We start from the raw sequence: 12,811 nt of genomic DNA, 5'->3' as shown, positions 1-12,811 counted from the left end.
GCGTGCAGCAAATTCAAGTTTTGCCTTTTGAAACTTTCTGGAATTTTTTTTCCGAATACTTTCGATCCGCGGTAGCCTGCGGATGCAGAGGGCCGACTGTAAATACATAAGACAGCTGATACAGAGGGAGTGACTGTATGTCCAGTGATGCTAGACACAGGAGTGTCTGTACATAAGGGGACTCTGACAGGAAATGATACAGTAGTGGTGGTTGGGAGTGTGGAGGGGAGGGTTAGTGGGTGGAGGTGTTGATCAGCCTTACTGTTTGGGGAAAGTAACTGTTTTTAAGTCTGGTGGTCCTGGCGTGGATGCTATGCAGCCTCCTCACTAATGGGCAGGGTGGGTGGGATCCTTCATGATATTTCTGACCTTTTTCGGGCATCTTTCTGTATCCTATCCCACCACCTATCCTATGCACCTCATCCACGACCCTATGACCTTCCCTGCTCCACAGAGAGTAATACACTTTTCCCAGTGACTCTTCCAGATACCCATGTCAGACAACATCCCAACGAATGGCCCCTACACCCTCTTCAGGACCATCGTATCCTTCCCACAGCACTCCCTCCAACATCCCTGCCTCACCCTCATCCAGTAGCAGCTCAGTGTCCTCTTCCCATCCGCCTGTTGCACAATTCTCCATGGCCAGCTGGTCCATGGCAAGCTGGCCTCCCTTGCCTGTGTGTGGAGAAAGATGTGAGGGTGAATTTAGTACAGGAAAAGAGAGACCAACCCCCACCTACCCTCCCAACCACAATGACAACACCAACAGCTCCTTTCTGACACACTCAAGGAGAGTTGGCTTTGCACTTAACACTAACAAACTTCTACACGCACTGCTGATAACAGTGGATAGTGTAACCACAGAGCTGGGTTCAATTCCCGTCGCTGTCCAAATGTCCTCCCGTGACTGCGTGGGTTTCTTCCAGGTGCTCTAGTTTCCTTCCACATTCCAAAGGTACGCAGGTTAGTGAGTTGAGCACGGCGACCCTTGGGGGCTGACCCCAGCACACTCTCAGACTCTGTGGTCATTGACACAAATGACTCGTCTCACTGTTCGTTTCAATGTACATGTGACAAAGAAAGCTGATCGTTATCTTTGAAGCATCCAGAGTGTCTGGTAGAGCTATTCCACAAAGAGAAGGCAAGGGGCCACAGCCTCCACACCACAGAAGGCAGCATCCATCATTCCTCATCATCTAGGTCACACACTCTTCTTGCTCCTACTGTCAAGCACGAAGTCCCACATTGCCAGGATCAGGAACAGGAAAGTTCAGCTTTATTTGTCAGACGTACATTTAAACATACAGTGAAATGTGCGTGACCAAAGTACGAGCAAGTCATAGACACAAGCCATTTGCCAGCTGCTGGAGGAGCTCAGCAGGTCAGGGAGAATCTATGGGAATGAATGAAGAGTCAATATGTTGGGCCGAGGCCTTTCATCAGGACTGGAAAGGACGGGACAAGAAGGCAGAAGATGATGAGGGGGAGGTGAAGGAGGACGGGGGAAGATGGCAGAGGGTGGGGCGGGGGGAGGTGAACAGGGGAAGATGGCAGAAGGTGGGGGGGAGGTGAAGGAGCACGGGGGAAGATGACAGAGGGTGGGGGGAGGTGAAGGAGCACGGGGGAAGATGGTAGAGGGTGGGGGGAGGTGAAGGAGGATGGGGGAAAATGGCAGAGGGTGGGGTGAGGTGAAGGAGGACAAGCTGGAGGGTCTGAACTCATGCTGGGGGCAGCCCCCGTGTCGTTGTGCTTCCAGCACCAACGTAGCATGCTCACAACTCACTAACCCTAACCCATCATCTTTGGGACATAGGAGGGAATGGGAGCACCCAGAGGGAAACATACAGTCACAGGGGGAACATACAATCTCCTTACAGACAGCGACAGGAAACAAATCCCGTTCACTGTCGTTGTAAAGCGTTACACAAACCATAACGCTGGTATGTGCCCCACCTATTGGCATCAGGTCTTGAACTAAGATCTGGAAACCAGCCTCAGCAACTGGGATCCTCCTGTACTAACATCAACTGTGTTGAGTTTTGCCCTGACGTTTTGCTCTGCAGTCTTTTCCTTCACTCTCCTGTACAACTTATAATCTACACAACCACCGGCCTCCGTTGTGCCGTATCACACGGAGCTTCGGCACGTAACATGTGACTGACGTTTTCAGGGCGAGAAGCAGAGCTTGACTTCACTCACACCAACACTGAACTGTCCCCACAACCTATGGACTCATCTCATGTTCTTGATATTTATTGCTTTTTTTCGCATTTGCAGGTTGTTTTTTGCTCTTAAGTTGTGTGTGTGTGTGTGTGTGTGTGTGTGTCTGCGTCTGCGTGTGTGTGTCGTGTGCAGTTTTCATTGATTCTATTGTGTTTCTTTGCATTTACTGTGGATGTCTGCAAGTCTTTTATACAACACAGAACAGGCCCTTCTGGTCCTTCCAGCCACGCTGCCCCACAACCCGACAACCCAATTAAACCCTAACTTACAATTTACCATGACCAATTAACCTACTAATTGAAACGTCAATGGACTGTGGGAGGAAACCAGAGCACCCGGAGGAAACCACTGCATTCCATGGGAAGGACATACAGAGACACCTTACAGAGGATGCTGGGATTGAACCGCAAACTCCAATTGTAGTAGCATTGTTCCTGGGTAGTACACGTGACAAGTGTAGCTTGATAATAATAGGTCTTTGATTGCTCTGCGGAGGCTGTGGCAAGGACTGCTGGCAGGGATAGTTTACAGATGGTGTGTAGGGGAGGTCTTTGAAGAGCATAGCTTGCCTGTACACAGCAGGGGACCGGAGGCACTTTGCTGAACAAGACAAGCATGCAAATGAAGGATTCCAGTGCAACATTTATCATAATTATCATGAAGTACTAGGGCGGTGGGATACAGCGATTGTACTCGGTGTTCCATTCCCACCACTGTCTGAAAGGAGTTGGTACGTTCTCCCCGTGACAGAATAGGTTCCCTCCCACTTTCCAAAGACATACGGGTTAGGGTTAGTGAGTTGTGGGCGTGCGACACTAATGCTGGAAACATGGCTGCCCCCAGCGCATTCTCAGACTGCGTTGGTCATTGACACAAACTTAGATAGTTCACGATGCATTTGGATATACATGTGACAACAAAGCTGATGGTTTAATGATCAGAGATTCTTCTGGCTAACTAATACCTGCATCATCAGCATGTGATTGACCACTGATTGCACAGGTAGGGTATTTGAACTTGCACAAAGTTACCAATTGGTCAGTATCCGTACCCAAGTAGTCAATTCCTGTTTAAAAATGACAGCTTTTTGTTGAAACTTCCCAACGGCCTCCGTACAAGAAAGGCCAAGTGCACCACGGTGTAGCAGTTCGCTCAACACTACTAACAGTTCGGGGTGTCAGAGTTCAGTTCCGATTTTATTTGTAAGAAGACTGTACATCATCCCTGTAGAACGCACAAGTTTTCTCCAGGTCCTCAGTTTCATCCCACGGTATACATTCGGTTATTATAAATTGTCCCGTGATTAGGCTAGGGTTAAAATGGAGAGGGGGAGGGGCGGTCCAGCTCGAAGGGCTGGAAGGGTCTGTTCTGCTCATATTCCTCAAAAAATAAAAACAGTGTGGAGACAAGGACCTGGCTGTTGTTGTGCACAGGTAAATCGGGTGCAATCAACCTACTAACAGGTGTGATTAGATCAGATATATCGGTGGAGTAAAGGGAATCACAGAGGCATGAGAGACAGAAATGATTGGAAAAGAACACTGGTAGGGATGATGGCAGAGCAGCAATGGCTGGAATTCCTGGAAGCAATGTGGAAGGCACAGGATTTTTATATCCCAATGAGGAAGTAGTATTCTAAAGGCATGGCTAACAAGACAGAACCCTGCAGCACTCCACTGGTCACTGACCTCCAGGCAGAATACTTTCCTTCTACAACTACCCTCTGCTTTCTTCCTTTAAGCCAATTTTTTATCCAAACTGCCAAGGTTCCACTTATCCCATGCCTCATGACTTTCTGGATGAGTCTCTCATGAGGGACCTTGTCAAATGCTTTGCTAAAGTCCATGTAGACCACATCCATTGCCCTACCCTCATCAATTTCTTTTGTTACCTCTTCAAAAAAACTCAATCAGGCTATTGAAGCACGATCTTTCCTTCACAAAGCCATGTTGACTATCCATGAGTAGACTGTACTTCTCCAAATACTAGTAGATCCTAAGCTTAAGAATCCTTTCCAGTAGTTTGCATACCACCAACGTAAGACTCACTGGTCTATAGTTCCCAGGTTTCTCCCTATTACCTTTTTAAAACAAGGGAACTACATTTGCCATTTTCCAGTTCTCCAGCACTTCCCCTGCAGCCAAAGAGGATTCAAAGATCATAGCTAATGCTCCTGTGATCTCCTCTCAATTCCCACAACAACCTGGGGTGTATCATATCCGGCCCTGGGGATTTATCAGTCTTAATGTTTTTAAGAAGATCCAGCACTACTTCTTCCTTAATCTCCACATTGTCCAGCACACAGGCCCGCTCTACTTCGACCTCATCCTGATCAAGATCCTTTTCACTTGTGAATACTGAAGCAAAGTACTCATTGAGAACCTCCCCAACCTCCTCCACTTCCAGGCACAAGTTGCCCTCTTTATCCTTTCGTTCTCGTCATCCTCCTATTCTTCACATATGCATAGAATGCCTTGGGGTTCTCCTTAATCCTACATGCCAAGGCCTTCTCATGCCCCCTTCAAGCTCTCCTAAGTCCTTTCTTTAGCTCCTTCCTAGCTACCCTATATTTCTCATAAGCCCCTCCTACTTCCTGCTTCTTATATCTAACATATGCTTCCCTTTTCCTCTTGATGAGTTGCCTCACGTGTTTTGTCAGCCACGGTTCCCTTTTCCTACCATTTTTTCCTTGCCTCACTGGGACAAACCTATCCTGAACCCAGCTCCAGTGGTCCCTAAACTTCTCCCACATTACTTCTGTGCTTTCCCCTTTGAACATCTGTTTCCAATTTACTCTCGCTAGTTCCTGCCTCATCCTTTCAAAGTTAGCCCTTCCCCAGTTAAGCACTTTACCATTTCGTCTGATTTTATCCCTTTCCATCACTATGCTGAAGCTAAGGGAGTTGTGGTCACTCTCACCAAAATGCTCCCCCACCAAGAGGTCTGTCACCTGACCAGGTTCATTACCCAGAACTAGATCCAGTATAGCCTCTCCTCTCGTCGGCTAGTCCACATACTGTGTCAGGAATCCTTCTTGAACACACCTGACAAATTCAGTCGCATCTATCCCCCTTGCACTCAGGAGGTGCCAGTCAATATGAGGGAAGTTGAAATCACCCATAACTACTACCCTGTATTTCCTGCACCATTCTAAAATCTGCCTGCTTATCTGCTCCTTGGCATCCCAAGTGCTATTTGGGGGCCTATAGACTACTCTCAGCACAGTGATTGATCCCTTCCTACTTCTGACTTCCACCCAGACTGACTCCATGGACACTCCTTCTGCAGCGTCCTCCCTTTCAATAGTCATGATACTATCCCTGATCAGCAATGCCACTCCCCCCCTTTTCTACCTCCCATCCTATTCCTTTTAAAACACCTGAACCCCGGGACCTGCATCATCCAATCCTGCCCTTCCTCCAACCAAGTTTCAGTAACGGCCACAACATTGTAGTTCCACGTACTAATCCATGCTCTAAGTTCATCCTCCTTGTTCCTAATACTCCTAGCACTGAAATAGAAACATTTCAACTGCTTTAACTGGCTACAATTATGTTCTGTCCCCTGCCTGTCCTTCCTCATCAACTCAGAACTCTTAGCATCATGCCCTTGTCCTTCTACCTTAATCCTTGCACTCTAAAGGTTAATCCCTGCACTCCATTCCCTGAAGGTTAATATGCAGGTTGAGTCTACAGTGAGGAAGGCAAATGCAATGTTAGCATTAATTTCAAGAGGAATAGAATATAAAAGCAAACATGTAATGTTGAAACTTTATAAAGCACTGTTGAGGCCTCAGTTGGAGTATTGCAAGCAGTTTTGGGCCCCTTATCTTAGAAAGGATGTGCTGGAACTGGCTCTGGGCCTGTATTCACTAGAATTCAGAAGAATGAGGGGTGACCTCGTTGAAACCTATCGAATGGTTTCAATGGTGAAGGGTCTCAATAGAGTGGATGTGGAGAGGATGGTTCCCATGGTGGGAGATTCTTGGACCAGAAGACACAGACAGAGTGGATGTGGAGAGGATGTTTCCTATAGTCTAGGACCAGAGGACACAGTGTCAGAATAGAAGGGGCATGCTTTTAGAACGGCGATGTGGTAGAATTTCTTTAGCCAGAGAGTGGTGAATCTGTGGAATTCTTTGCCATGGGCAGCAGTGGAGGCCGTCTTTATGTATATTTAAAGCAGAGGTAGATAGATTGTTGATTAGTCAGGACATGAAGTGATACAGGGAGAAGGCAGGAGACTGGGACTGAGAAGAAAATTGATTTCGCCCTGATGCAACGGTGGAGCAGATGATGGGCCAAATGGCCTAATTCTGCTCGTATATCTTATGGTTTTATTAACCTACTAATGAGTAAATCAGATGCGATTATCCTACTAACCGGTACATCTTTGGACTGTGGGAAGACCTGGAGAAAACCCGCACATTCCAGAGAGGTTGTACAGAGACTCCTTACAGAAGGCGCCAGGAACGAAGTGCAAACTCTGACCAGTTGGTACAGTCCAGTTAATCAGCCACACCAGCAGCAAGCCTTGGAGTGCATCGGGCAGGCTCCCCCGCATTACCAGGTGACCAAACCAACCCGCCACTGCCCCACAGCTGGTTTCCTCCGATACCCTTGCTCTCTGATGCCCCTCCCTACTCACCTCGCCCAGCCATACTCCCCTCAAAGTAGCCTTTGGAGACAGTGAGCAGCGGCCAGTTGGTGTCCAGAGGCATGACAGGCGGCGGTGGCTGAAGGAGCTGGGCCTGGGGGTCGATCTCTGGCACCTGTGTTAGAGAAGGTGGGGAGGAGGAGGCAGAGAGAGAGAAAGAGAGACAGACGTTATGAGGGCAGGTGTCACCCAGAGAGAACGGGGCATGGGTAGTGGTGGCCAGTCCAACTCACTATTTCTTTCTCCAGGTCAAAGGTCACTCGCAGGGCCTCCGCCTCCTCATCCAGTCCATGCGTGGCCGCAGTCAGGTAGGCCAGCGACTCTGGGGGACGGAAATGGGACCATTAGCGACTGATGTAGAACACCCACACTATGTATACACTGCAATCTGAGGGTGGGACAGGAGAACGAGTAGTGAGGGGCAGGGGGAGGCAGAGCGATTGTAGAGGGTAGTGATATAGATGAGAATTGTTTCTGCTTACTCTGCCCGCAGTTCTTGAGGATGCGAACGCGCTCTCCCACGTCGCCCAAATACAACGCGTTCTGGTAATGGCCGCTCATGTCCTTCCGGATCTCAGCTGCAGGAGACACAGAGTCATTCAGTGACAGCTCAGGGCTGCGGCTGTTATATATCTGCCCCTCTCTCACACACGCACGTGCCGAGCTGTTGCTGTTGGAGCACTGCATTACCAAAATACCACTGTCATGGGGGCGGCATCATGGAGCACATCGTTGCCTTGACTGAATTCCTAGCGCCCTGCACGCATCACATTCCCTTCTGTGCCCCAGGAGAACATTCTGCACTTGACCAGTGGTTCCTGGTCACCAAGGAGCCCCCTCACCAGTGAGCAGGCACAAGACTTTCTCTGGGCATCCACCTGTTGCAAATTTCTACAGATGTACCGTGAAGAGTATTCTAACTCATTGCATTACCATCTGGTACGAAGGGACCACTGCACAGGACTGGAAAAAGCTGCAGTTAGTTGTCAACTCAGTGGGTTCCATCATGGGCACTAGCCTGTCCAACATCAAGGCACCTTGAAAACATGATGTTTCAGAAACATCATTCAGGACCCCCACAGCCCATTGCCCAGGACCTCCCTCTTCTCATTGCTACAGCAGCCAGAAGACACACACTCAGTGATTCAGGAAGAGCTTCTTCCCGTCCACCATCTGATCTCTGAATGGACAATAACCCATAAATATTACCTCAGTATTTTTTTCTGTTTTTGCTCCCTTTTTGCTCTATGTGCACTCTCAGAGGGTCATGAGTGTGTTTAACGAGCTGCTAGCACAAGTGGTGCATGCAATTTCAATGTTTAAGAGAAGTTTGGATAGGCATATGGATGGAGGGGTGTGGAGGGTTATGGTCTGTTCAGGCCCATGGGAGAAAGCAGCTTAAATGATTCAGCATGGACTAGATAGGCCGAAGGGCCTGTTTCTGTGCTGTATGTTTCCATGTCTCTCTGACACTGACCGGAATCCCTCAGAGTACACACACACAGTATATACAGTGTGTGTGGTGATACCCCTATACACACACTCACACCTATACACATATATACATACCCACACCCCTATACACATATATACATACACACATGCACACCTCTATACACATATATACGTACACATGCACACCCCTATACACATACATACACACCCCTATACACAAATATATACACACATACATACACACACCCCATAAACATATATACATACACACACCCCTAGACACATATACACACAAACACCCCTATACACAAATATACATATACACACATACACCCCTATAAACATATATACACACACACCACCCCTATACACATACATACACACACCCCTATACACATATACACACATAAACACCTCTATACACATATATACAAACACACGCACACCCCTATACATATACACATACACACCTCTATACACATATATACATACACACGCACACCCCTGTACACAAATACACACACACACACGTTCACACCCCTATACACATATATACATACACACACACCATTATACACATATATACATAAACACACCACCCCTATACAGATACATACATACACACACCACTATACACATATCCCTATACACACATATGCATACACACACCCCCATACACAAAATTACACACATGTGCACACACCTATATACATACACACATACACCCCTATACACACATATATATATGTACACACACACACACCCCTATACACACACACACACACACATATATATATACATACATACACACACACACACACATGCCCTAGACACATATATACACACGCACAATGAAAGGGTTAATGTATGAGGTACAACTGGTGGCTCTGGGCCTGTACTCGGGGGAGTTTAGAAGAATGGGGTGGGGGGATCTCACTGAAACCTATTGAATATTCAAAAGGCTCAGATAGAGTGGATGTGGAGAGGATGTTTCCTCTAGTGGGGGAGTCTAGACAGAGGGCACAGCCTCAGAATTGAAGTATGTCCATCTAGAATAGAGATGAGAAGGAATTTTTTGGGAAAGAGGGTGGTGAATCTGTTGCTTCGGAAAGCTGTGGATGCCGAATCATTATATTTAAGAGGTTGATATGTGCTTGGTTTGTCAGAGCATCAAAGGTTTCAGGGAGAAGGCAGGATATCAGGTTTGAGTGGGAGAATAAATTAGCCACGATGGCATGGCAGAGCAGACTGGATGGAACAGGTAGTTTAATTGTGCATCTATGTTTGAGACACGCCTTCCCGCCCCCACCACTTTGCTCCCAGATGCACGGCCTTACCAATCTTCATCATCTTGCGCAGCTTCTCCAGGTTGCCAGTGATGAGGTAGAGGAAGGAGAGCTTATCGAAGTTCTTGGTGCGTTGGTAGCACATCTCCACAATCTGGTGGTTACCCTGCAGCAGTGCCAGCTCACCCAGCTTTTCCCAGCACCCCTTCTCATCCAGTGCCTTTGCCGCGTCCAGGGCAATCTGGTTCCAGGGGAAAGGAGACCAGGTCAGACTGAGAGGACACAGGCCGGGAGAGGGCGCAGGGAGGAGAAAAAGGGGGAGGGGGAAAGCTAAGGAGTGGGTGAATAGGAAATCGAGGGAGTGGGGAGGAGGGGGAAATCAAGGGATCTGTGGGAGAAGGGAGATTGAGGGAGTGCAGAGGAAAGAAGGGGATTGAGGGAGCGGATGAAATTGAGAGAGCTGTCCAGAGAGAAGGGGAGGTCCAGGGCTCAGTGGGCACGTGGCTGAGGGCAAGCTCCTGTCCAGGGAGGTTGGTCTTACCTCGATATTGCCACACTCCAGTGCCAAGCTGAATCTGGTCTTCTCATCCTTGACGAAATGCAGTGCCACCTCCGGGTAGCCCTTCTTCTGCAGGTAGGCAATGATGGACTGGCCCACTAGCTTGGCGTTGCGAACCATGTGCAGCACCTGCGGGCACGCAGTGAGTAGTGAGCAGGATAGGGGCACGCATACACAGAGAGCCCAGGACCCTGCTGAGTGTGCAACTCAGCTGTTCCCAAGAGTGGACATTAATAACCCAGGTCACAGGCACAGCCAGAGGGTCAGGGGTACCTCTCTGGAAACAGAAACATCAAGCCATCTTAACGTTTCTTCACACAGGCAGTTAATCTGATTAACTATCCTAGTTAACCCTCACCCACCTCTCCCCTCCAGTGGACTCACCTCGTCATACTTGCGGTTGACTAGGGCCAGCTTGAACTTGAACTCGGTGGGGTCGATTGTGAGGACCCGGGGACGGCAGTCCCTGTCCAGGCAGTAGACGCTGTTGCCCTTCACCCTGGTGACGTAGATCGGGAGGTCCAGAGTCCGAATGATCCCGTGGTCCCTGTGGGGCGGCAAAGATTCCGCGGTTACTCCACAAATCAGGGGAGGCATGGGCAGACTTGCATTAGCCTCTGTGTTTATAGCACCAGAGACCTTTTGGCCCATCATGTCCCCAATTCCCCAGGCCATGCCCTCTTCTCATTATTACCATCGAGGTGGTGGTACAGGAGCTTGCAGAAACACACTTCATGATTCAGGAACAGATCCTTCCCCTCCACAATCAGAGTTCTGAACAGCCCTTAAAACCGTGAACACGACCTCACTAATTGTTCTTCATTTGCACTAATATTTTGTCTATTTCTTATACCAACATGTCACGGTTAGTGTGATACTATTGATCACAGCTTGAGGATTGGAAGTTGGGAGTTCAATTCCAGCTCATCTGTAAGCAGCCTGTACTGTACATTCTCCCTGTGACTGCGTGGGTTTCCTCTGGGTGCCTCAGTTTCCTCCCACGGACCACGTGCCGGTTAGTCCTGCGATTGGGCTCGGGTTACATCGGTGGGTTGCTGGGAAGGTGCAGCTTGCTGGGCGGGTAGGACCTGTTCCACGCGATATCTCGAAATACATCAGTAAGTCACAGTAACTTGTATTATTTCACAGATGTATATTGTATGTATTGTTATTTATTGTATTGTTTTATTATTTTGTCCTTTGTCTTATTGTGTTTTTTTGTGCTGGGGTAACAATGATTTAGTTCTCCTTAACACGGGTGTGCTGGAAACAATCTTGAATCTTGAATCTAGTAATTTTTCATGTGTTGCACCATACTGCTATTGCAACCAACAACAAATTTCATGATACATGTCAGTGTATCTAATTCTGGTGGTCCAGAAAGAACACGTCGAGTGCAACCTCTCCATCTCACACTGGGTCAACAGCCCTGTACACTGAAAAGCCAAATCCTACGTGGAAGGGATTGTGCCTCTCTCGTCTCAGCAGGCACCCCTGCCACCCCTCCCTCCTCTCCTCTCTAACCTTTGTGTAAATCTCTGCCCCTCGGTTCAGACCTCTTACGATTTTACATCCACCCATATTAACAGAGACAAAGTGCTGGAGGAACTCAGCAGCTATTGATGGGCGGCGTTTCAGCCGAGACCCTTCGTCAGGTCTGGAAAGGAAGGAGGGAGACACCAGCAAGGATACATAGAAGGTGATAGGTGAAGCCAGGTGGCTGGGAAAGATCGAGGGCTGAAGGGGAGAGTGGAGCATGTGAGAAGGGGAAGGAGGACAGGAACCTGGGGGAGGTGATGGGCAGCTGAGGAGAAGAGGTCAGTGGCCAGAGTATGAAATGGAAGAGGAGGAAAGGGGAGGTGAAAAGAAAAATAAAGAGAAAAATGCTGGAAGGAGAAATCAATGTTCGTGCCATCAGCTTGGAGGCCACCTAGACTGAAGATGAGGTGTTGCTCCTTCACCCTGATTGTGGCCTCATCATGGCAGAAAGGGAGGCCAGAGACTGACATGTCAGAATGGGAACGGAAGTTAAAATGCTTGGCCACCCAACCCTCCTCCCACCTCACCCTCTCCAGTATGACTCTGTCTCTCTTGGGATGGAGTGGCCAAAACTGTCCCCATGTCAGGTTGTGATTTAACTGGTGACCCCCCTACCATCAGGCAGAAGGTACCGTAGCATTAGGACAAGGACTGTTTGGACTGCAAACAGCTTCTTCCTCCCCAGGTTGTGACAACTTGACTCCTTGCCACCACCCAAGTCTCATCATATATGAAACACATCATATATGATATATGAATCATACTGTTTACGTTTTAAAATTGTGATATAAATGCTAAATGTCAAACTTCTGGAATCCAGTTGATTCCAGTAAATTGAGCTGTCAGTTAATTGGGACAATCGTTTACTTAGACAACATTTAAAGAACAAAATCAATAAAACAGTGGAGAAAATAGATTATTTGGGACACCATGCAGCTTAACTAGATCAGGAGATTGTTGCAAAACAGTTTCTAACTAGCGTCAGTCGCATCCATTGGCATGGCCATTAAGTCACCACACTGTGCTAAGAGCAAGTAGTTTTTAAATAGCGTCAGTTGTGTTCAAAAGCAGTGATTTGCTGTCACTGATA

The 12,811-nt window shown here is 48.0% G+C and overlaps 1 protein-coding gene across 4 annotated transcripts in view; it reads right to left on the bottom strand.

The window, feature by feature from the left end:
* Positions 1-12,811, bottom strand: part of copa (COPI coat complex subunit alpha) — a 98,554-nt gene that overhangs the window by 31,118 nt on the left and 54,625 nt on the right. For all 4 annotated transcript variants that reach the window (XM_073053925.1, XM_073053924.1, XM_073053926.1 and 1 more), the window contains 7 exons: positions 10,567-10,729; positions 10,165-10,311; positions 9,675-9,864; positions 7,365-7,460; positions 7,116-7,204; positions 6,874-6,997; positions 586-678 (listed from right to left, as the gene is read on the bottom strand). In XM_073053925.1, the coding sequence (XP_072910026.1) occupies positions 586-678; positions 6,874-6,997; positions 7,116-7,204; positions 7,365-7,460; positions 9,675-9,864; positions 10,165-10,311; positions 10,567-10,729 (902 nt within the window). The remainder of the gene's footprint in view (positions 1-585; positions 679-6,873; positions 6,998-7,115; positions 7,205-7,364; positions 7,461-9,674; positions 9,865-10,164; positions 10,312-10,566; positions 10,730-12,811) is intronic.

The sequence above is a fragment of the Hemitrygon akajei genome, chromosome 8 (assembly GCF_048418815.1).
Source record: "Hemitrygon akajei chromosome 8, sHemAka1.3, whole genome shotgun sequence".
NCBI lineage: Eukaryota > Metazoa > Chordata > Chondrichthyes > Myliobatiformes > Dasyatidae > Hemitrygon > Hemitrygon akajei.
Note: the sequence above shows the minus strand (reverse complement) of the source record. Positions and strands in the feature narration are given on the sequence as shown.